At 53.9% G+C, this 21741-nt stretch overlaps 1 protein-coding gene across 7 annotated transcripts in view; it reads right to left on the bottom strand.

Annotated features, from left to right (window-relative positions):
- Nucleotides 1-3262: 3262 nt before the first annotated feature.
- The window catches only part of ST8SIA5 (ST8 alpha-N-acetyl-neuraminide alpha-2,8-sialyltransferase 5), a 61988-nt gene continuing 43509 nt past the window's right edge, over nt 3263-21741 (bottom strand). For 3 of the 7 annotated variants that reach the window (XM_047698146.1, XM_047698147.1, XM_047698148.1), the window contains 4 exons: nt 20447-20591; nt 16741-16853; nt 15874-15966; nt 7777-14735 (listed from right to left, as the gene is read on the bottom strand). In XM_047698146.1, the coding sequence (XP_047554102.1) occupies nt 14267-14735; nt 15874-15966; nt 16741-16853; nt 20447-20591 (820 nt within the window). In that variant the 3' untranslated portion in view covers nt 7777-14266. Of the gene's footprint in view, nt 7277-7776; nt 14736-15873; nt 15967-16740; nt 16854-20446; nt 20592-21741 lie in introns of those variants that run through there. The other 4 variants (XR_007121979.1, XR_007121977.1, XR_007121978.1 and 1 more) reach the window with 4 other exon arrangements.

Genomic DNA, 21741 nt, shown 5'->3' with positions numbered 1-21741 from the left:
CCGTGCCTACCACCTGGCTGCTCCGAGCTGAGCCCAGACCCTGAGCCTGAGCTCCCAGAAGATGCAGGACATCTGAGCAGCAGTAAGCACTCACACCCTTCCCCAAAGTCCGGGGCGGATTCATTTTCTGGAGCCACCCGCATCCCCACTACGGGGAGACATCTCTGACCCCAAACGTCATGGCCCAGGAAAGATCAACTTCACCTCCTCCCCTGTTCTGCGGAGGGACATCTCCCACATCCGCTCAAAGTCCTGATGAGGGAGCAGAGTGAAGTTCAATCATGGGTGATGCACGCCCCCTGCTGGCAGCATGTGGTTTGACCTCTTGTTAATTCTACCTTTAGAAAGAGACTTTAAATACAGGGAAATTACTAGGATTACTACAGAAAATACTTTCCGTCTAGATAAAAAATAAATAAATAAATAAATAAATAAATAAATAAATAAATAAATAAATAAATAAATAAATAAATAAATAAATAAATAAATAAAACGTTCATTTTGGGGCCAATTCAGATAAAAAACAAGAAAGTGTTTACTGGGCTTTTTTTTTTTCCCCAAAAAATTGAGATCAAAATATATTTTGAGCATCCATGGCATTGAAACACAATGTTTAAGAGAACAGTGTCTGAAATCCACCAAATGTTGACAAGGACACAGAGCAGCTCGAACTCGCATACCGCTGGTGGCAGTGGTAAGCAGTACAGCCACTTTGGAAAAGAGCTCGCACTGTTTTCTAAAACTCCCCAGACACTTCCCACAAAACCCAGAAATTCCACTCTTGGGTGTTTCCCTAAAAGAGATGAAAATACATGTCCACATGAAAGCCGCATGTGAATGTTCATACAAGCCTTATTCGTAAGAACCAAAACCCAGAAACAACTCGGATACCCATTAACAGGCTAATACTTACTCAGCCAGAAAAAGGGAGAAGCAGTGTTAGATGCTACATCCTGGACAAACCTCAAAGCATTAAACCAAGTGAGAAGAACCAGCCAGAAAAAAACTGACTTCTGATTGATGACAGTTAGGTGACATTTCAGAAGACGTAATGCCAGAGCAGTGGTTGCCGGGGCTGGGCGTGGGGGCAGGGGGTTGACAGCCCGGCAGCCCGAGAAGGCAGTGCTTCGGCCCAGGGCTCCACCCCATCTCTCTTACTAGCCTGGCCCATCTGCTGGCTTTCCATGTCCAGGTGAGAGCCCGTCTGCGTACGCAGCGTACACTGTGTACAGTGCAGCCTGGACACCGACCTGACCTCATCCCCAGATCCGTGGTGTTAAGACCCTGTGTGGGGTTGGCAGGGAAAGGGTGCTCTGGGCAGGTTTCTCAGACCCACTCTGATCCCAGGCAAGGCCACGGTCCTGCCCACCGCTCTCCACCCAGGTTGAGCGTTCTCCAGTCTAAACTGGGCAGGGTGGCTACGTTCCCTCATTGACGAAGCTGATACTCAGACTCCTATCGGTTTCTCGTGTACTGATAAAAACACAAAGAGCAGACATGGTAATTACAGGAATCCCCGAGCTCTGATTATAGGGAAGGGGCTGTTTATCCCATGAGCCATTTGTGTATGTGCACAGATCCAAAGACACACACACACACACACACACACACACACACACACACACACACGATCTCATTGCCCCAGCCTCATTCCCCCTTGAGTGCTTCCTCCTGCTGCTGAATAGGTTCTCCCAAAGCTTGCCTTTGGTCCTGTCTCCTCCCAGTGAGAAAACCTTCCCTCACACCTCAGCACAAGCAAATTTTGTCAGCCAAGATTCTGGACTGCAAGCCGCTGAAACGAACACTGGCTAGTTGAAGCAGAAAAATTACTGTTTGAAAAGTTAGTGTTGGGGTAAGGGGATCTCGGAATTTCCAAGTGGTCTTGGGGGCTGCATCCTAGAAAGGAAGCCTGGAACTGGACTGACTGGGGACGCCTCTGGTGCTCCCAGTACCAGATCTGGGCATGCAGTCTGGACCAACCTTGGGCACTGACCTCTGCTGTCCCTGCTGGCACCTCCCCTCGCCAGAAGAGCCTCTGCTGCCTCCTGCCAACTCAGAGTCTGGGGCTTGTGCATCTGATTGGCTGAGCCTAAGTCACGTGCCTATACCTCACTGCAAAGGAGGCTGGGAAAGTGAGTATTTGGAATTTTCAACTCTTACGTGGGGAGCTGTCCTCTCCTTACATTTTAGATGGGCACTCAGACACTACATTGCCAAAAGAATCCCAAAGGTCCCTGACACGACTTCTAGCTCCTCTAGCTTGGAGGCCCTTCTGTAATCAGACCCAACCTCCCCCTTGGGGGAGTTAACATGAGTCCAGCTGAAGACATCCCTGGTGTTTCCGTCTGCAAGCCCTACTTCACTCTGACATGAGAGCTGTTGCATGCATTTCTGTACCCGCCAGCTGTTGCTCCATGACAAGCAACCACAAGACACTCAGGGATGTAAGCATTCTTTCCCATGTGTCTGGAGCTTGGCTGGGGCGACTCGCTGACCCTGGGCTCAGTAGGCAGCTCTGTGTCAAGCTGCAGGACTGGCCGAACTTGGCTGGGGAAAGCTCTGTCTGGGTGGGTCCCTCTGGGTTCTTCTCGTGGCCGTGGTGGAAGGGCAAGGGGGTGACTCTGACGCTGTGAGCACACTTCAGCCCTCCCCTTGCATGTCGTCTGCTAGCATCGTCGGCTACGCGCAGCAACACCCGTGGCTGGGTTCAGAGGCAAGGGCTGTAACATTTCATAGCAAAGGGTGTGGACAGAGCAAGGGGTGAAGAATGGGGACCTGTAATTCAATCTACCTCCATCCCTCTCTCTTCCACCAGCTTGTGCTCCTTTTCAAGGAAGTCATGTGTTCCCCAGTGCCTCCTAGAGTATGAATGTGGCCCTCAAGACCTGTTACAGGAATGAGCCAAACACAACTGTATGTGTTGGGGTGAGTAGGGTGTAGAGAGCACATGTAAGTATGAGCAATTCGAGCATGCGTCCTGGAAGCTCTGGTCCCCACCTATGGCTCCCCACCACTGCGTGTCTCCAATGTCTCACCCAAGGTAACCAGCTAGTCTGCGATCTCGAAATGACCCGGCTCTTATTCTGGAAGCGGGACAGCTGATGCAGTGTTGTGAGGCTGGTGGCTTTTCTGTTTCATGGAAACGTTAGTTCCCATAGCCATTGTAGGCTCCCTGGGGTATTAGAAAACCTTGTCTTCAACCACTTCTGCCCCCTCCAATCCACTCTGCTCAGAGCCATCGAGGGATTTTACTTAAATCAGATCGTGAGCCTTTGATAAATGTTTATTAAATAAATAAATGAACTACATTCAACTTCCATCCCCCAGCTTACTGATACATGCATTCATTCATTCAAAAACATATACTGAACTCCTGCTTCCCTGAGCCCCGGGTTTGCTTCCTCTGATGATAGACTAGAATACAGTGCTCAGGTCTCAGCACCCTTGGATCCCACAGTTGCTTGCTTGAGGGTCTGGTATTTTACATTTGTAATAAGAAACGTTTAAACATCGTGCAGCTGGCATCCATCCAATTCGTTCAGAGGAAGGTAAAAGGTGAGCTGAGATCCAGGCTCGGTGGGAGACCAAGTGCACAGAGATATGTCCTCTGCTGAAGGGAGCTGGGGAGCTGGGGGCAGGCAGCCACAGAAGGGTCAGGAAGAGGAGGGGCCAGAGAGGCAGGCTGAGGCTGGGGTGGCACAGCATGTCCACACCGGGAGGCTGGGCATTTGAGGTTGCATATTCCGAAGCGATTTCCATCCCTTTCCCCTCCCCTCCCGCATCCCTCTGGGATGCATGATCCGATCACTGATATCAAGGAATGGTCTACGTCTAGTACCATGCTGGTTAAGGGATAGAAAACCAAATCACGCGGAGCAGCAGGAATCTGAAGACAGAGGTACCATGAAAATGTCAGGCTCTGGGAGTTTGCACGTTGTCTTCTGCGATGGGAAAGCACAAGGAAGGCTCTGGACTTGCCCAAGATGCAGATCTGGGGAGTCTTTTCTACAGGCTAGCCTTGGTCAGGCTGTTTGTGCATGAATTTTAAAAATTGTATATATGTTTTACATATATATCCCTATTTTAAATAAACCGATGGAGATTGGCATGGAAAGAACTTTTATAAAAAATGTTTATAAGAAGGTAATTAGTGCTCAGATGACTTTCAACGTGACTCTAGACCTTGACAGCGACCTTGCTTGGAGAGCAGTAGGTCTCTGTGGCTTCCAGGTCTGAGCCCATCTGAGGCACCGCCTGCTCCAGCAGCCCTCCAGCCCTCCTGGACTCTCCCTCCTCTGACTCGAGCCTGTGCTCCCCTCTCCAGGTCCTCCTGTGTCCTGCAGAGTGTCGCTGCTGTATCGCACCCGGCTTGGCCTGGCTCTAGTCTCTGAGCATGGCCAAAGAGCCTTTGCTGGATGAACTGTCTGGCAGGTTTTATCGGGTGGAAATGGAGGGCCTTTCAAGCACGGTGACAGATAAGAAGTACCCTGATTAAACTCAGGAGAGATCCGTCATCACACACGGATCCCTCGGGGTCAGCCGCACACTGCCTGCAGCGGGCTGCAAGGGTGAGTGTGGGCCCCGCTCCGGAGCGCGGGCTGCATGAAGAGAAGGCGAGGGCTGCAGCCCGGGCTCCCCTGCTTCCTGACTCCATTGGCGGCACAGGGCGCCTCTCTCCGCGGTGATCAGGGCGGCAGAGGGAGCGAGCCAGGAGAGCCAGAGGCCAGATGGTTTTCAGCTACAGTCCATTCCACTCAGATCGCCTGTCCCCATGTCCCAGCAAATGTCATCCAGTCTCCCGGTTCTTCTGCAGTGGGAAAGGCTCTCTGGAGCACGATGCGATGTGATTGGCTCCTGAGAGAGGACAGCATGGGAGGCGTGGGGCCGAGAAGCACACGGAGGTCACGGCCACGTGGCCACTTTGTCTCCACACGCAGTAGGCCACTCTGGTTGAGTCGGTGCCACTCCTCAGGGATAAACTGCTCTGCCTTCATGGGAGCCCCAAGGCAGGGCTTCCTGGAAACTGACCTGGAGCCTGTCTGACGCCGTGCACAGCTGTGAGGCAGGGAGCACCCGGGAGCACACGCCTGCGGGGCACGTTTCCACCGCTCCTCTACAGACCTCCGTTGTCAGTCCTGGCTTCCTTTGGGGAGCAAGAGGGTGGGGGAATGACTCCAAACTGTGACACTGAACACCCAGCCTAAATGCTCATTTACATGAAGTGTTGTCTAAAAAATAAATAATACATATGCATATATTTCAGTTCAAACAATACAGCTTGGAAGAAGAGGTATGGCTTTCTGAAGGAAGGGTGGCTGGGCCCAGAAAGAAAATTTTGCAGGCCACCAAGAAGACCCTGTCGTATCCCTAAAACACTTGTGCAAAGTGTGGGAGCCCCAGGGAGGACCAGCTGTCCCCCCAAAGCAACCTGGAACAGAAGGACATGCTCAGGGAAGGCAGCCACAGTGAGCGTCAAGGCCCTCCTGAAGAAGGGCAGGGGAGAGCTGGCTCCTGGCTGGGCTGGTGGGATCTGTCGCTTGGGAACCCCCTGGCCTCCTCCCAAACAGCCACAGTACTAGGGGCTGGATTACTGGGTCTGATGTCAACTCCCTCCACAATCCCACTTTGCTCAGGCCTGTGGCTTTCGGTGACTCCCTGCAAAGTACAGCTGTCTCCACTTCCAGCCCACTGGGTACAGCCACCGAGTGTTCTGACTCTGGGTACCCTGAGTGCAGGACCTAGAGGGGAATGAATACCCAAGAGAGCCCTCCCCAGACCCAGACACGGCGTGAGGCAGGGGGTGCAGCCCAGGCCTGACCAGATGCCAACCAGCCTGACCAGCTCAGAGGGAAGAAAGCAGAAAAGCCCCAGAGGCTATAGCAGGGACCCCTCCTACCACTCCAGCAGCTTGGGCGCCAAGCACCAGAACTCTACCTCCAATCCCATGTGCCCTGGGGCGTGCAGTCATCGTCTTTCCGGGCTTCAGTCAAGTGGGGACACCCCTAACTGCCCCAGCCTTCTCATAGGAGCACAGCCAATCCTGGTGAGAAATGGGTGATGAAGGTGTTTGTAAAGTAGAAACCTGTGTGGGCCGGGATGGGATTCTTGGAGGCGGGGGGTCATTCATATTCTTAAATTCACAGATAAATCCAGGCTGGGTCCCTGCAGAGCCTGCCCAGGTCCCAGCATGACAAAGTCACCACAGGTGGAAGCACAGGTGCAGAAGGAGAATTCCCTGCCCCCGCCCAAAGCCCCTCACCCACCACGCTGCAGTTCCCTTGGAGGGGGAGGGGAGCTGGGAGGGGTGCATCCCCCACTCTTCTCCTCGTCCTTTTGTTCTTGGGGAAAGGGGTAGCAAATGTCAGAGGGAACACGTGAGTCCAAAGAAGTGACTTTGGGGTGCCTGGCTGGCTCAGTCCGTGTAGCACGTGACTCCTTGGGGTTGTGAGTTCGAGCCCCACGTTGGGTGTGAACAGTACTTAAAAACAAAGGAGTGACTTTGCCCATCTCATGTATCCTCTGTTATCAGAAAATGAACTATTGCACCTACCTGAACTTAAGATAACCGAGGGCTAACCTTTGAAGCACCAAGATTTCTACGACAGTGTTTTAAGTATTTGGGGATGGAACTAATTCCAAAATGGGTAAGCGGCTTCTCCGCCTTCTGAAACACAGTACAGTGAATGCTGTTTTTTTCTGCACTCTGTGTGGTTGCAGACATCACAGGGTGAGCAGATCGAAAATGCTTTGTTGCCCTCGGGGTTGTGGCAATGTATCTGCCCCTCCACTAAATGGCCTCCAATCACTGGTGTTTTCGGAGATGTAAAGTTTTGGTCTTTTTAATGCGTTCCTGTTAGGCTTTTAGCTGCCACTTCTTGCTGGGTCTAGCACCTGCTGTCATTCTCTTCGTTCACTTTATTATGAGAAACCAGAATCAGGTTCCCTAGAATTGAATTTAAAATTAAGGTGGACGCCATGAGGGATCTGCTGTTAGCAAAACGTTTGGTCTTTACTAGAGCTTTTATAGCATCTATTTCAGGGGCTCGAGATTAATTTTCCTTCCTCTGAGTCCCTAGCGACCTAAGGGCTGAGTGAGCTCACCTGGGTACTGGGAAGTGAGGTGTGCTTTGACCTCGTTTCGGCAAGATGGTAGCCATATTCTCCCTTAACAAGTCTTCAAGGTGTTCAGGGTGTCTTGTAAACTTTGCAGTTGAGTGCAGGATCCTGAGCTGCTGTGCAGAGGAAGTTCTCACTGGGACCACACCTTCGGGGGCGTCTGAAGAGGGAAGGGGCAGGGGACTTGCCTCTCATCCGAGGGAGGAGAGACAGAGGCAGGATGCAGATACTAGGTAGCTGGTTTCAACTGGAGCCTTTCCCAAAGGCAGGTGGAGAAGGAAGGAAGAGCCTAACGCAATGGGGAGGGACCCCTAGTCCCTGGGTCACACAGACATTTCTATGGGACGTCTCCTCATCGCTACCTTCCTGCTTATTTTCCACGGGTGTGGTGGGGGCGGGGACAGATCACCGCGCCCCTCTTCCACCCCCAGGGACCCAGGAACTGTGCTGAGAGGGCAGGGTGGTGCACAGATCCTCCCCACCTTCCAGCGCCGGTCATAAAACTGGTCAGAGTTTTGGTTGTCCCCAGCTCCAGAGACATCAACCCCTTCGTTCTGATCACAAATGCATCCTAATTCCAGGCACAAACAAATTCTCAATTCAGGCACACTCTGAGCCTCCTAACCTGGGAGAAGAAATCTATGTAACTTCGCTTTAAAAATATTTCTTAATGTTTATTTCAGTGTTTAAAATGTTCGGAAAAAGAAAAGCTATTTGATACCTTTACGAAGCCACAGGCTTGAATCAGCTTTTCCCAACCCCCAACGAGGAAAAAAATGTAGGAGAACAGGGTCAAGCTAGTTAGGTCTAAAGCAGTGGCCAGGAACCAGCATCACCATCCCTTGGGAGCTGGCTAAGAAAGGCCCCACGCCAGTTCACCGTATCAGAGACCGCAGGGTGGGACCCAGGAGCCTGCCCCGGACCCGCCCCCGAGCTCTCCAAGTGACTCGGACTCTGGCTGGGGTTCAAGTTCAAGAACTACTGCTCTAGAATAACGGTTCTCGACCCCGGCTGCATATCAGAATCATCGGGAGAGTGTGAAAGCCCCTAATACCTACCTCGGTCATACCTCAGACCAGCTGGATCAGAGCCTCTGGGGGCAGGTGGCAGGCAGGCAGGCGTATTTCTCAAAGCTCCTCGGATGACCCAAAGGGCTGTCAACCTGCAGCCCCTCTGCCTCAGGGCAATGAATCTTAACCGCTGTGCGGAAGAATCAAGAAGATTTTTAAAAATAAAGATAGGGAGGACCTGAGTGGCTGAGTCAGTTAAGCATCTACCTTCAGCTCAGGTAGTGATCCCAGGGTCTTGGGACCGAGTCCTGCATCGGGCTCCCTGCTCAGTGGGGAGATTGCTTCTTCCTCTGACCCTCCCCCCAGTTCTGCTCTCTCACTCTCTCTCTCAAATAAAAACAAAATCTGAAAAAAATAAAGCAAGATAGGAAGCCCTATCCCTAAGCCAACAGAATCAGACTCTCTGGGAGGGTGAAGTCCATGGGGGGTCAGGGGGCTATTTTATAAAGATCCCCAGGTGATTATAATGTGCACACAAGGCTGAGAACCACAATTCCAGAGGAAATAAAACTTTTACCCCAAAGCTGAGCAAGTCATTTTGTTGAAGGAAATGAGTTACTTAGTTGCCAAGGGAACCATCCCCCGAATGGAAAGAAAGACAGTCATTGATTTCTGGCTTTTGTGCCAAGAGCTAAATCACTGACTAAAGTGTATATTTCTCTCTTGCTCTCCCTCTCCTTCGTTTTTTTCAAATGAAAAGAAAAAAAAAAAGTGGGGTGGGGGTTGCTCACAGAAGACACTACACAGCGGAAAATATCTAAAGACTTTAAAAAGGTGGGCAGGGGGCGCCTGGGTGGCTCAGTGGGTTAAGCCGCTGCCTTCGGCTCAGGTCATGATCCCAGGTCCTGGGTTCGAGCCCCGCATCGGGCTCTCTGCTCAGCAGGGAGCCTGCTTCCTCCTCTCTCTCTGCCTGCCTCTCTGCTTACTTGTGATTTCTCTCTGTCAAATAAATAAATAAAATCTTAAAAAGGTGGGCAGAGCTGCTGCCTCTGAGGACACTGTCTGGCCAGGACAGCAGAGACCACTAGCAAAGCAGACCAGGTCTGCTCTGAGCTTCTGCAAAGGCACCAAGATCATCAGAAGCAGGGACAGACAGACCAAGGGCCCAGGACAGCTGCTCCAGACAAAAAGGAAGATCAGAATTCTATTACAGGGACACTGAAAACAGTTAATGTCATTTGAGAACAGCTTGTGCCTACCTAAATGATTCTCTATGAAATAAACCAGTCACAAAAAGACAGATACCATATGATTCCACTAATACAAAGTACCTAGAATAGTCAAATTCACAGAGATTGAAAGCAGAGCTATGGTTGCCAAGGGGCTGGAGCAGGAGAAATGAGAGTTGTCCTTTGTTGGGTGCGGAGTCTTTTCTGTGATATGAAAAGTATTCTGGAGACTGGTCGCACATCGCACAACGATGTGGACGTCCTTACCACCACTGGACTGCACACTTAAAAATGGCTAAAATGGTAAATTCAATGTCTTATGTATTTTATCCCAATCAAAAATAGAAAGAAAAAGAAATCTGGTAGTGTCAAGGCCAAAACAGATTTCATAAATGTTTCAGATTCCCAATTATTTTTTTGATGGCTAGTGTAGAAGCAGCTTATATTTTATATTCATATTTATAGGAAGTGCAGAAGTTGGGTTGAGTGTCAGATTTTGACTTTCACTCTTTTCTCACCTAAGACCCTCATCTGAATTTCCAGCCAGACCCCCTCCCCTGGTGGCAGCCCTTTGATGGCAGACATGGCTGGGTGCAGCTCCCCAGCAGTCGAGCTGACGCGGAAGGTGAAAGAGAAGGAAGAGCCAAGGGTGGCTCGGGTTTGTGGGGTGAGTGCGGGAGAGCCGTTCACCGGGGGAGGATTGGGGAAGGGTTGAGGGCAGCAGAAGCTGCACATACTGAGTGTCTAGTCTATGCCAGGCTCTGTGCTAGGCATCGCCTGACCATACTTCCCTTGTCCCTCAGCACAGCCAGAGAGGCTAGTCTCCTGGCCTTGCCCCTCAGAGAAGGAATCAGAGCCTCCAGGGACTTTGGCAGCCCCCTCGAGGTCACCCCACTGGTACGCGGTAAGAGGCAAACTTGGAGCCAGGTTGTCCTTTCAACTATGCCCCTTGAGGACATGATGAGTTCGGAGATACAAGTGCAGGCTCAGAGGCCGTGGTGAACGTGCTTCCGAGGCTCGGAGGGAGAGCCCGCCTGCCAGGGAGGGGGCTGAGACCCCGGGGTAGGACAGACAGGCTGTGAAGAGATGAGATTTCTGCAGGAGCGCTCCTGCTGAGAGAAGAGAGCCCTGAGGAAGCCTCACAGAAGGCGAATCAACAAAGGGGCCCGAGAAGGAGCATTCAGAGACAGGAGGAACATCAGGGGAGGGTGGCTGGTTAGGAAACAAAGGAGGAGAGGACTTGAAAGGACAGTGAGGCCATCCCTGTCACCTGCCTTGTTAATGTCAGGGATGAGGCCTGAGAAACAGCTGCTGTTCTGGCATGTCCTGTCCTCTCCCGCTGATAACTGTCCCCGAGCCCAGACCTGCCAGCTCCCAGCACAGCTCCTGAGTAGCGGGTGGGCTCTTGGGCCCCAGGAGGGCAGGGGCTAGGACGGGATCGCTGGTCCCCGGCACCGAGGCAATGTCGTGGCACAACGTGAGTGCTCTGTAATTCCTCCTTGAAGGCCTGGCTGAAACCAGCCCTGTGCTCTCCCTCACCTGGCAGGCGGTGCGTCCCAGCCCCCTACCCCACTGGGCAGAGGGGAGGACCCGCAGGCTCTCTGCAGTAGCAGGTGATTCGCGGGCAAAGTTGCCTCAGCAGCACTGTGAAGCCTCCAAGGCTGCCTCTGACCTTGAGCCACCTTCCCTTCTGCTTGGCTAAGCACGGAGTCATTTACTTGTTTTTGCTGCCGCTCAACCCCGGAGCAGTGGGTTGAGCACAAAGAAGACATGACGGTTGTTTTATTTGTGGGGAATCGATTTCCCTCAAATAAGAATTTAACTGGTGGTCTGCCCTGCGCCAGGGGATGGTGTCAGGGCTGCAAGGAACACAGTGGGGGTTTCCTGAGTCAATGCCCAGGAAACCTTGAGCCGTTGGAAACAATGTTTTCCCCACAAACATGGACTGCAGGAGAACCAGCATGGCCTGGAAACCGGGACACTGGGTGAGTCCCACCTGAGGCACTGGCTGGCCATGGGGCCTTGGGCAAGTCACTCAACATGCTGTCACTTACCGGGTACTCTTTCTGGGCAGCTCTCCTCACCTATAAGATGCCGAGATGACCTCACCTCCCTCCAGGGCCCAGACGGCACCCACTGGACCATGGGCGGCTGAGTGCCGCCAAGGTGCATGGTGGTAGGGGACATCTCCAAGCAGAGACAACCTCCTGGACCCATGACAGCCTCCCAGAGCATTTGTCCCCAGAGCGGGGCCCAGTACTGCCCTGCAGTGGCACCTCCACCAGGATCCCTCTCATTCCAGCCCTTGCGACAATGGCCGAGAAGCGGCTAAGACAGGTCGGGGCACAGGCGCTCCTCACTGGTCCCATGGGAGCCTTCTTACCTAAAGGGGTCTTGGGACCACAGGAGATAATTGCAAAGAAAGTGCTCCGTGCTGGGTCTGACACAGAATGGGAGCACACTACATGTTAGCTATTATAATAGTAAATACTACTTGAGGCTCAGATCCCTATATCAGGAATAGCTCCAAAAAAAAAAAAAAAAAAAAGAGAGAGAGAGAGAGAGAGGTTGTAAAGACCCTAGGGATCTTTCCCAAGGCTCTAGTTGCAGAGATGAGGAAAGAGATCTGTGGGGAGAGAAGAGACTTGCCCTAGGACCCACATACAGAAATGAGACCATGATTCCCCTGTGGGGTAGATCATGGCGTTTCATCCCCAGCTCCTCCGAGGGCCCAGCTGGGGCAGACGCCAACCCGTGGCACCCTCAGGCAGTGGGAACCCTGATGCCTGATTTGCCACAGCTCCTGTCCCCAACACGGCCCTCCCTGGAACAGAAGTGTTAGCCAGGGGCTCCGTCCAGAGCAAGCATTCAGTAGAGCCCCAGACACAATTTGACCCAGGCCACGTTCCCATTCTAGGCCTGTTTCGTTAAATGGGGCAAAATGGTCTTTAGGAGCCTCACAGTCCTGACATGCCACGGTCTCAAGAGCGGGGCTCCATTAACCACAAACGCGAGGCTGGAAAGCTCAGCTGACTGGAACCTTCCCCAGAAGTACCTTCCTTGGGAGGAACAGGCAGAGCCCAAGAAAGCCTAGTCACCCGCTGCCCTCGCATGGTTTTTCCCAGCTTATGGTGCACTAGGGTCTATGTTGTCCTGTTGGCTGCTTCCCTGCTCTACAGACAAGTAGCGTGAGGACTGCCCAAGTCAGGACCAGGGCTCAGAACGAAGGTGGAAGGTCCCATCTAGAACAGTGTTGTGCATGGAGTGTGCATTCCATAGTCACCCACCAACATGAAACAGAAGTGGTTTTGTCAAGGACCCGGGACCGGGAGCCTGGAGCTGAGCCTGTGTTTGCCCCTGTCTCTCACTGGCAGGACCTGCTTTGCCCATAAAAGACGGTCATCGGATGGCAGGTCCCCTCCCTGCTGAGACCTCGCAGCTCCCCGCCCTCCTTGGGGCACCTAGAAGGCTGGGCTGGGATCTGTGTACGGTCTGCCCGCCATCCCTAGAAGAAAGCGACTCTGCCTTTATTCGTCACCCTGTCTTCCCAAGCCCACCCCCAGACCCAAGCAAAATAGGCTTCTGGAAAAAGGAGGGAGGGGAGAGCAGAAGGAAGGGGCCTGAAGTCCCTCCAGAACTAACATTGCACGAGTCCACGAAGCTAGGTCCTAAAGCAAGTCACCAGGGGTGTCTCCTAGGTGGGACCACACTGATGGCGGAAACACCATGGGGAAAGCAAAGGGAATGAACTTCACAAGTGAAATGCCACGTTAACCCCTTTCGGCCCAGGCCCAGTTGACCTCCCAAAGCACAGGTTCTGTGGGTCCATGTGTGCGAAGGCCAGGCTGTGTGATGTGGAAGTCCTGCCTTCCCTGTGGGACCCTCAGTGATGCTGGTGTCGGAGGCCATGACGCACTTCCATCTGCAAAGCTCATCGGTTCCATCTCTGTGCTTTCCAGCCCGGAGCCTACAGTTCCAGGCCAGGAACACAACGTAGCAGGATTCCGCAGGATTCCGGAGCAGAATGAGGAAGGGATCTTATAAATAACTCCTGGTTAAAACGGAGCTGAAAATAAGGAGACTGGAGAGGAAGCAGATTGAGAAGCACGGGTTGAGTCAATACCATTGGTTTGAAGACCTTCGTGCAAATGGCTGGTCCTTCTCACGGGAAGATCGCACACAGGATGGGACGGGGAGGGGCCGAGACTGTGTGTGCGCCTGAGGACGTGTGTGAAAGAGCACGGCTCCCAGCTCATGGTGTCGCAGCAGAGATGCTAAGACATGGGGCTTGCATTAGATCTCACGGTGTCGCTTGAGGGACTCCAATCCATTGGAGTGACTGTGGTTAAGATGCTGGACCTCCCTGTGCCACTCTATCTTCACAGGAAGGTCTGGCTGCTGGGTTGATCTGTAAGCTCTGAGATTCTAGATAGCAGTTCGCGGCTGAGGCTGTAGGATAAAACCCTGGAAGCCAAAAGTGAGTTAAATCTTGACGGTGCTCCCATGTCCAGTCTCCCTCGTTTCAGTCCTGGGGGGCCTTCCTTTAGCTACGACAAGGCCACTGCAATGTGTGCTCTCCCGAATGCTAAAATTGAGTGCAAATGTGCTTTATTCACTTGCAATCCCCCAGGCCCCCCATCTCAGGGTGTGGCTCGGCAGCACGCTCCCCGTGGGCAGGGTAAGGACACGGTCCCCCCAGCCAAGGCCAGGGAGCTTAGCACGCAGCCAGCTCTGCTCCATGGGGGGAACCCCCAGCCCTGCCTCCGGGTCCACACCACCCACGCAGGAAGTCGAACGCCGGAGGTAGTGACCGCCTGACCGCCAGGCGCCCCCAGTAGCACCCGGCGCAGAAGGGAAAGGAGGTGCGTGCTTCTCCTCGCCGGGTGGCCGGCTGGCCGACCCGCACAGCCCTCAGCAGCAGGTGCAGGTGCCCGTGTGCACGCGCAGGATGCCTCGGCTGTGCAGGTGCAGGAAGTTGAAGATCTCGGAAGGCATGGCGTGGAAGCCAGGGCGGGGCTTGACGTTGTCATAGTAGTGGTGGGTGATGTAGAGGCCCGAGGGGTTCATGGGGAAGGCCCAGAAGCCAAACAGGTGCACCTCCTCGCAGAGCTCGAGAGCGGCCGTGGCCAGGATGAGGCCGGTGCTGATGCGCTTGGCGCGCACCCCCAGGCTGAGCCAGTAGCGCGACACGTTGACTAGGTACTGCGGGTGGAAGTAGTACACAGCCTGCGGCGACTCGAAGTCGTCCAGCACGTACTTGACACGGATTGACACATCGGTGTTGCGCGTGTTGTAGAAGGCGGGCAGCAGCACCGATGCGTTCTCGTACACCTGCAGCACCCGGTAGAAGGGCCGCCGCCACTTCTCCAGCTTGTGGAACCTGGGCGGGGCCAGAGCAAGAGGTTGGCAGCCTACTCCCCAGGCCTGTGCCCCCCGGAGCCCCCACTGCCCCCACCCCGCACCCCGGGACCTCTTGGGAGGCCGCGGGGACTCAAGTGCACCCTGCTGTTCCCCATCATTTCCTTCACCCCCGAAGATGAACGCCCTGCCTTTCTCGGGGAGGGCTATTTTGTGTAAGTGGACCCAGAGGGACAGCAGTGCCAGACAGCTGTGCTTCACCCCCAGGGATGAGGGCGTCCTAGGGTGGCCTCCGCGGGGAAGGAGTGAGGAAGTGGAGGCTACTCCTGGCGTCCTCGGGCCATTCGCCTATACTTTCTTTCCCAAGGTCCCCAGTGAAGTATAGGGAAAAAGTCTGCCTGCCACCTCCTTCCCTCCTCCCCCAAAGCCCCTCCCTCACCTCCTCCTTCACCTTAAAGTGGTCTCATCTCCCTCCTCTCCAGTGCTCCCTCACATTGCTGACTCTGTAAGTGACCTTGGGCATCTGACCCGATTTACCAGCTCCTCATCCTCTGGTCTCTGGCTGTCCCCCTTCTTGCTCCTAGCCTGACCTGGAAGGTAGGACTGTGTCCCTGTTGGAGTTTTAACCCCTTAACCCCCTTCCCCCAGGCCTCCCACACAGACAGAGCCCAGGAGGGGCACTCGGTGGGGGCTGAGATCTTCGCCTGAGGCTTCTCCCCAGAGCCGCCTGGACACACCAGCTTAGGAAGCTTCCTGCCCCCATCACACACTGGAAAGCTTTACGGCCCTTCTAGGTGAAGCCTGTCTGGACCAGTGCTGTCCGGGGGAAATATAATATAGGCCACATATGGAATTTTCAATGTTCTAAGGATCACATTTACATAAGCAGAAAGACATGGGTGAATTAATTTTTGTCATATCCTATTGAATGCTTGCAATGTTTTCTTTAACTCGATAGACCCAAAATACTACTATTTCAACATGAAATCAATATAAACAATTGAGGAACTGTGGCCCATCATCTTTTGCATGGTAAGCCTTTGGAATCAGGTGTGTGTCTTCTGCTACAGACAGCACCTGTCCATCTGGATGTCACATGTCGTGGTCATGGCTCACGGCTACTCTACTGGGCAGCAGGATTCTGGCGGAGGCTCACTGACCTCTCTGTGATGATGCTGGGGTTCACAGTGACCACGTCCGTCTTCACGCCCACATCCATGGTGTACTTCTCCGAGATGGGGGGTAGGTTGCACCTGCAGAAGACACAAGCAGCCTGGCTGTGTACGCTCACTCACTCCTCCCAGAGGGCGCCGGAGCGCGGGCAGTGTGACGGCGTGGGGAAGGCAAGATGGTACTCCCATGGGCAGAGCAGTGCCCAGGCAGCCAGCAGGCTGGAATCTTGGAAGCCTGCGCATAGAGGGGAAAGTTCAACTCCTTCCCCTCCCACTCTGAATGGCACAGTGATTATGGATCCCTGACCCGTGAGACCCCACTAGAGCCTCAACCCCAATCCCTTTGCTTTAAGCTTTATTTTCAACCCATCTTCTGGATCCCGAAGTGAGGATCACCACAGAGATGAGGGGGCTCCAGCTAAGGAAGGAGAAAATACAAGGACCAGTCTCCAGCTTAAAGCCAGGGCAAAGCCAACACTGGTGTCAGCCACACGGCTGCACGGGTTCCAAGCACTGCTTTTGGAAGAGTAGAACTCAGCCGGGAAGATGGCCGCCCAGATGGCCTCTCCAGCAGATCTGCCCAGCCCCCGGGAGTGTTCAGTGTCCTCACACCTGCCAGGCTCTTCAGGCGCCTCCCATTCTGCAGATATGGAGACTGAGGCCCTGAGTTTCAGCCACTGGCTCTGAGCAACAGGGCTAGGGAAGGTAGAGTGTAAAGGTGTGCAGGAATGGGGAGCGGGGACCCATCAGCTGAAGGACAGCATGAGGGCACGGGGCTGGGCGCCAGCAGAGGAAAAAGCAGGGAGTGGGAGCACCAAGCGGGTAGCAGGTGCAGAGCCAGGGCGATTCTCTTACCGGAAGACAAAGTCGGCGCTGTTGATCTCCCTCCCACAGCGGCTGTTCTTCAGAATCCCCCCATTGCCCACCACTGCACACTTCTTAAACTGGGACCGGTAGTAGGGCATGTCCTGGGGGAGACAGGTGCACAGCGGTCAGAGGCGACACCCTGCCTGCCTTCTCCCACTGCCCTCACCCCTGTACCCATGGCTGCGTGCCCAGCCAGCCTGGCAGCGACTATGGGGGGAAAGTGGTTATCGCACTTTGCAGATGAGAAGAGAGGTCAGGACACTTGTTCCCAGGCCCCCTGGCAATTACAAATAAGCTGGAGGAGAAGCCAGGTCTCCACTGCCTTTTCAACCAGCCCTGGCATGCCTCAGGTTTCCCGAAGGAAAGTACAGGTGATGGCCAGTCTTGCTCGCTTTTGGTTTTCCCGATGTTTGGAAGTTCATCTTCTGTAGGACTTCCCGGATGCATATTTTATTGGTTTATGCAGATGTTGCTGGGGGATGACCGCAGCAGAAACAGGGACAGGGGCCTAAACCCGACCCTCACCCCTTTCAGCTCAGGGCCAGGTATACAGGGAGGACGCAAGCCTGGGACACAAAGAGACCGGGACAGATGCTGGGACTTGGCAGCAGCGGGACTAGAGACCAACGGCTGAGGAAGCAAGGCCACCACCGGGAAGCAGTAAGGGCCTAGAACACCTCAAAGCTCGGCAGAGAATGGGCTCTGAGTGCGGGAGAGCCTGGGTCTCACCCTGAGTGACAGTGGCACTCTCAGGAGCCCTGGGAGTAACGATCTCACAGCAATTAGACCTTGTCATGCCCTGCCTGCTGGGGTTACTTTGGTCTGGGCTCTGGCTGCCCACAAAGGCTCCATGGACACACCCTCCAGGGGACCACAGACAAGTTGGCAGGAAAAAGCAAACGTTGGCTGGCCTGACGGTAAAATGTCCTGGTTCTGTCACGTCCCTGCTCTAGGTCATAACCCCCTCCTGGGCAACTGGAGGCAGACGGAGCCCAGCAGCCACACGCATGGCACAGACAGAAGCACAGAGCCAGAGTCAAGGGTAGGGTGACCAACCACTCCAGCTTGCCCACGACCGGGGAGCTTTGCATGCAATACAGGAATTCGCTTGGGTCAAACCAGGAAAGTCTAGGGCCAGCCAGGATTGGGTACCTGAGGCAAAATCCCCAAGGCCAGCCCTGATTTTGCCCCAGCATGAGACGAAGGAGCTATGGACAAGTGTTCTGAGTTCTCAGGAACTCAGATTTTCCATCTGAAAATTCGGATAATAACACGCAAGTGTCACACTTTTCAATGCGATGGTGTAGAGCAGTGTCTCAACTTGGTGCTTGTTGGCATCTGGAACCAGATCATTCCTCGTGGGGGACTGACCTGGAGCTACAGAATGTTTAGCAGCAACCCTGGCCTCTCCCCATTAGAGGTCAAGGGTATCTCCCCATCTTGACCAACAAACTGTCTCCAAACACTGCCAAGGGTCCCCCACGGTTAAAAACCACTGGTGTAAATGAAAAGCCTGCCCAGTGCGGTGCTTGACCCAGAGGTCTCTCTGCATGGGGGCCAGGCTCCTATCACGGTCACGAAGCCTCAAAGCTCCCCTCTGCCCAGGAGCCTGCAGGGCAGCTCCCCTCCTAGCACACTCGCAGCTGGCCAGCCCTGAACGACAGCAGCCTAGCGGCACCTTGGGCTTCCAGTGGGGCCTGCTGCCAGCTGGGGTCATGGAAAATCACACCACAGTGGACCAGGAAGGAGTCTAGGTCTGCAGGAGAGGCTGCATCCGTCTGTAGGAAGCTTTCCCGCCAGGCCCATTTTCCCTGGAGGGACGGGCCCAGAAGCCAAGAGGGGGAACAAGGGTATCTCAGAGCCAGTGGGGAAAACTGCACTGTTTGACTTCTACCAGGGAAAGGAAAAAACCAAAGTTATCTTTGGAGAGATAGAGACCTTTATGTTCTATGTCAGTGCTTCCCAAACTTCTGTACATCAAAAACAACCTGGAGTACTTTCTGAAAATAGAAATTCCTGGGCTCCATCCCAGAACCATGGAATCAGAATCCCTAGGGTGGGGGTAGGAGCCCGAGAAGCTGTATTTTATACAAACCCAAAGAAAGACTTACCCTGAGGCAATACTTCTATATCACAGGCTCTGAATTGGGGAGGGAGGGGAGCTCATTATGGCCTGTGGGCCACATCAGACCTGACTGTTTCTGTATACCCCGCAAGTTAAGCGTGGATTTTATCTTTATAAGTGGTTGGGGGGTAAAATCAAAACAAGAAGATTTGGGACATGTAAAAATTAGATGAAGTTCCCATTTCAGTGCCTAATAGGAGCTAGAGTGTTCCTGGAGCCCAACCATGCTCGTTGGCTTACGAAGGTCTGTGGGGGCTTTGTGCTGCTGCCATAAAGGAGAACAGCGGTGACAGAGAACATATGGCCGGCAAAGCTTAAAATGTTTACTCTCTGGCCCTTTCCAGAGAACGTTTGGCAGCCCTGCTCTAGTTCCCCGGGACTCGGCAGTCCAAACCCATGGCCCTCCATGGACCCGTATGTCATAACCGAGCTGGGTGTCACCCACTGGCACCACCCACAGGAGAAACAAATCCACCTGCCGTCCCTCGCCTCCTGTCCCGGGCCTCCCAAGACCCACCTCGTAAAGGTGGCTTGTATCCGTCGTCCTCCAGCGCTGTGATGGGGGAGAGTCTGTGTGACATGTCCCCTCCTCCAACTCCCCCACCACCGCTGCCCCCACAAGACCCAATGTTATCTGTGTCCTCTGTGCAAGCAGCAGAACGCAGGGAGCCCTGGCTGTGGTTTCATGAGCCCTTCTGTGGAAGCAGGGCAGCCCAGACCCTCAGATTCCATCTGGAAAGACCTGAACATGCCCCCATTCAGCATGTCTACACTCTGGACCCACTAAGTCCTGCTCTGGACCCAGCCCTCTCCAGGAGGTGCTTATATAGACATCCAGCGAAATCTTCCTCCTCTTCAGAGGGTAAGCATCAGCATGAACTGAAAATGCAGGTTACAGGGCCCCTGCTCGGAGAGTCTGAGGCCACGGTCAGGCCCCAACGGAGTGCCTATGTTGAGCCATCAGTGACGCATTCCGTTCATGCAGGGGGATCACTTACACTGGGGTCCCCCCGCTGACCAGGGAGTCACTGTCCTAGCTTTGAAGAACAGCCTACGTCCAGATTTCTTTTATGGAAAGGAGAACAATTAACATCTACCTTGTTTAAGTGAGATTTTCTGCCATACCTATTCCTAGCCCAGGGACAGGGAGACTGAGACCTTGGAAGACCTCATAAGTGCCCAAGGTCAGCCAACGTGATATCAGTCTTTCTTGCTTTGCTTTCTACTGGTCTGTGATTTCTTGGGCACACAACCTTTGCATGAACATTTTTGCTCCTGCTTCTGCCTTTCATGGGGGACAAATGCTTAATTACCCTCCCAGATAGCTTCAGGCTATCCTCGGCAAGCAAGGCAATAACCAAAATTTGACAAGCACTCTCCTGCCTGAGTCACTCAAAGAGTAGCTGGTTGGCATTCACCATGCTCGGATGGTCTACCGAGCACACCAGAGCCAGGACAGTGGGTGCGGAGGGCCCAGCAGATGGATGCCATACCCCGTGGGCAGAGCCACTTAGGGCCGTGTGGGGTCACCCCTTTGCCCCACCCAGGCGGCCCTGCCCAAAGTGGCACCTTGGGAAACATGCGGAAGATCTCCTGGTTGATGTGGTAGATGCCGCTGGTGTCCACTTCGTACTTGAGCTTTGTCCCCAGGGGAGTGTTCTTCTGGGTGGTGAAGAGGAAGGAGGGCGCATTGCAGCACCTGGACAGAGTGGACCTGCCAGGCAGGAGACAGAGCGGGAGAGACAGGTGACACGGGGCAGAGCCAAGCCTCTGGAAAACGGGGGGTCATGGAACTGAGGCCCCTTAAGATGGCCAGGAAGCCCCCACCCACACCTTCCCGCACTCACCCCCCTCCCCACACCTCTGCTCACGCTGTTCCCCCACCTTCAACACACTTCCCAATGCCTGGGCCTTTCCTCCTCTCCTCAAGCTGGCCTTGCTCCCTGAGAACTCCCAGCTGCCCACCCCACCGACCTCACCAGCCTCTGAAGACCTGGAGCACAGACCGGATACCACCCACTTCACCACCTACAGTCTCTCTCCCCACCCGAACCAAAGCCCCTTGATGGCGGGGACCCTACCAGTGGACCCTGTCTGGTGTTAGTCACACGAGTGTGGACAACCAGCTGCTGGCCAGCCCTGAGCTAGTCACGCCTCACTCAGGCGCTCATCAAGGTCCACTGGGCATTCTGCTACTCGCTGGAAATGCTGTTTCTCCAGGCTCGATGGAAATCTGGGGGTACCAAGTTCATCCTCGGGTCCCTGGCCCAGATCAGACTGTAAACAAGGCATTTACCCCGTCTCATGGGGGCAGAAACCCAAGACAAAATGATCAATTTCAATCATTTAGAAAGTGTCTTAGGAAGGAGGGGGGACACGGTCAGACAGAGGGCTGGTGGGCTGGTGCTGGGCCACTTCCTGTGGAGAGAGGAGTCTGACTGACTTCCAAAACAGGTTCTCAGGAGTTCACTGTTTCTAAAAATAAAGAATAAATAAATAAATAATATAAATAAATAAATAAATAAAAGCCCCCTGGCTTTCACTCACAAAAAAACCACTCAAACAAGCTACAGAAGGCGTAAAGCTCAGATGATGCAAGCAGGCATCACAAAACTAAAAAATAAAAAAAAAGGCTCCTAGGGAGAAGGTGGCTGCAGAGGCCAACCTGGGACCCGGCCTGGCCGGAGAGGGTAGGGTCATCTATCATCCCTCTGGCCGCAGCCAGTGCTCCCCCTGGTCACTCACTCTCCAAGGCCTGGTGAGGGGTCCAGCCCTGGGCCCTCCCCTCCCCTGCCCTGGGGGCCCAAAGCTCTCCCCACTGGCTGCCCAAGGGCTAGACCTAACGAGGCAGGCCAGCTGCTGCT

The sequence above is a fragment of the Lutra lutra genome, chromosome 12 (assembly GCF_902655055.1).
Source record: "Lutra lutra chromosome 12, mLutLut1.2, whole genome shotgun sequence".
Classification (NCBI taxonomy): domain Eukaryota; kingdom Metazoa; phylum Chordata; class Mammalia; order Carnivora; family Mustelidae; genus Lutra; species Lutra lutra.
This window is presented reverse-complemented; position numbering and strand designations above follow the sequence as displayed.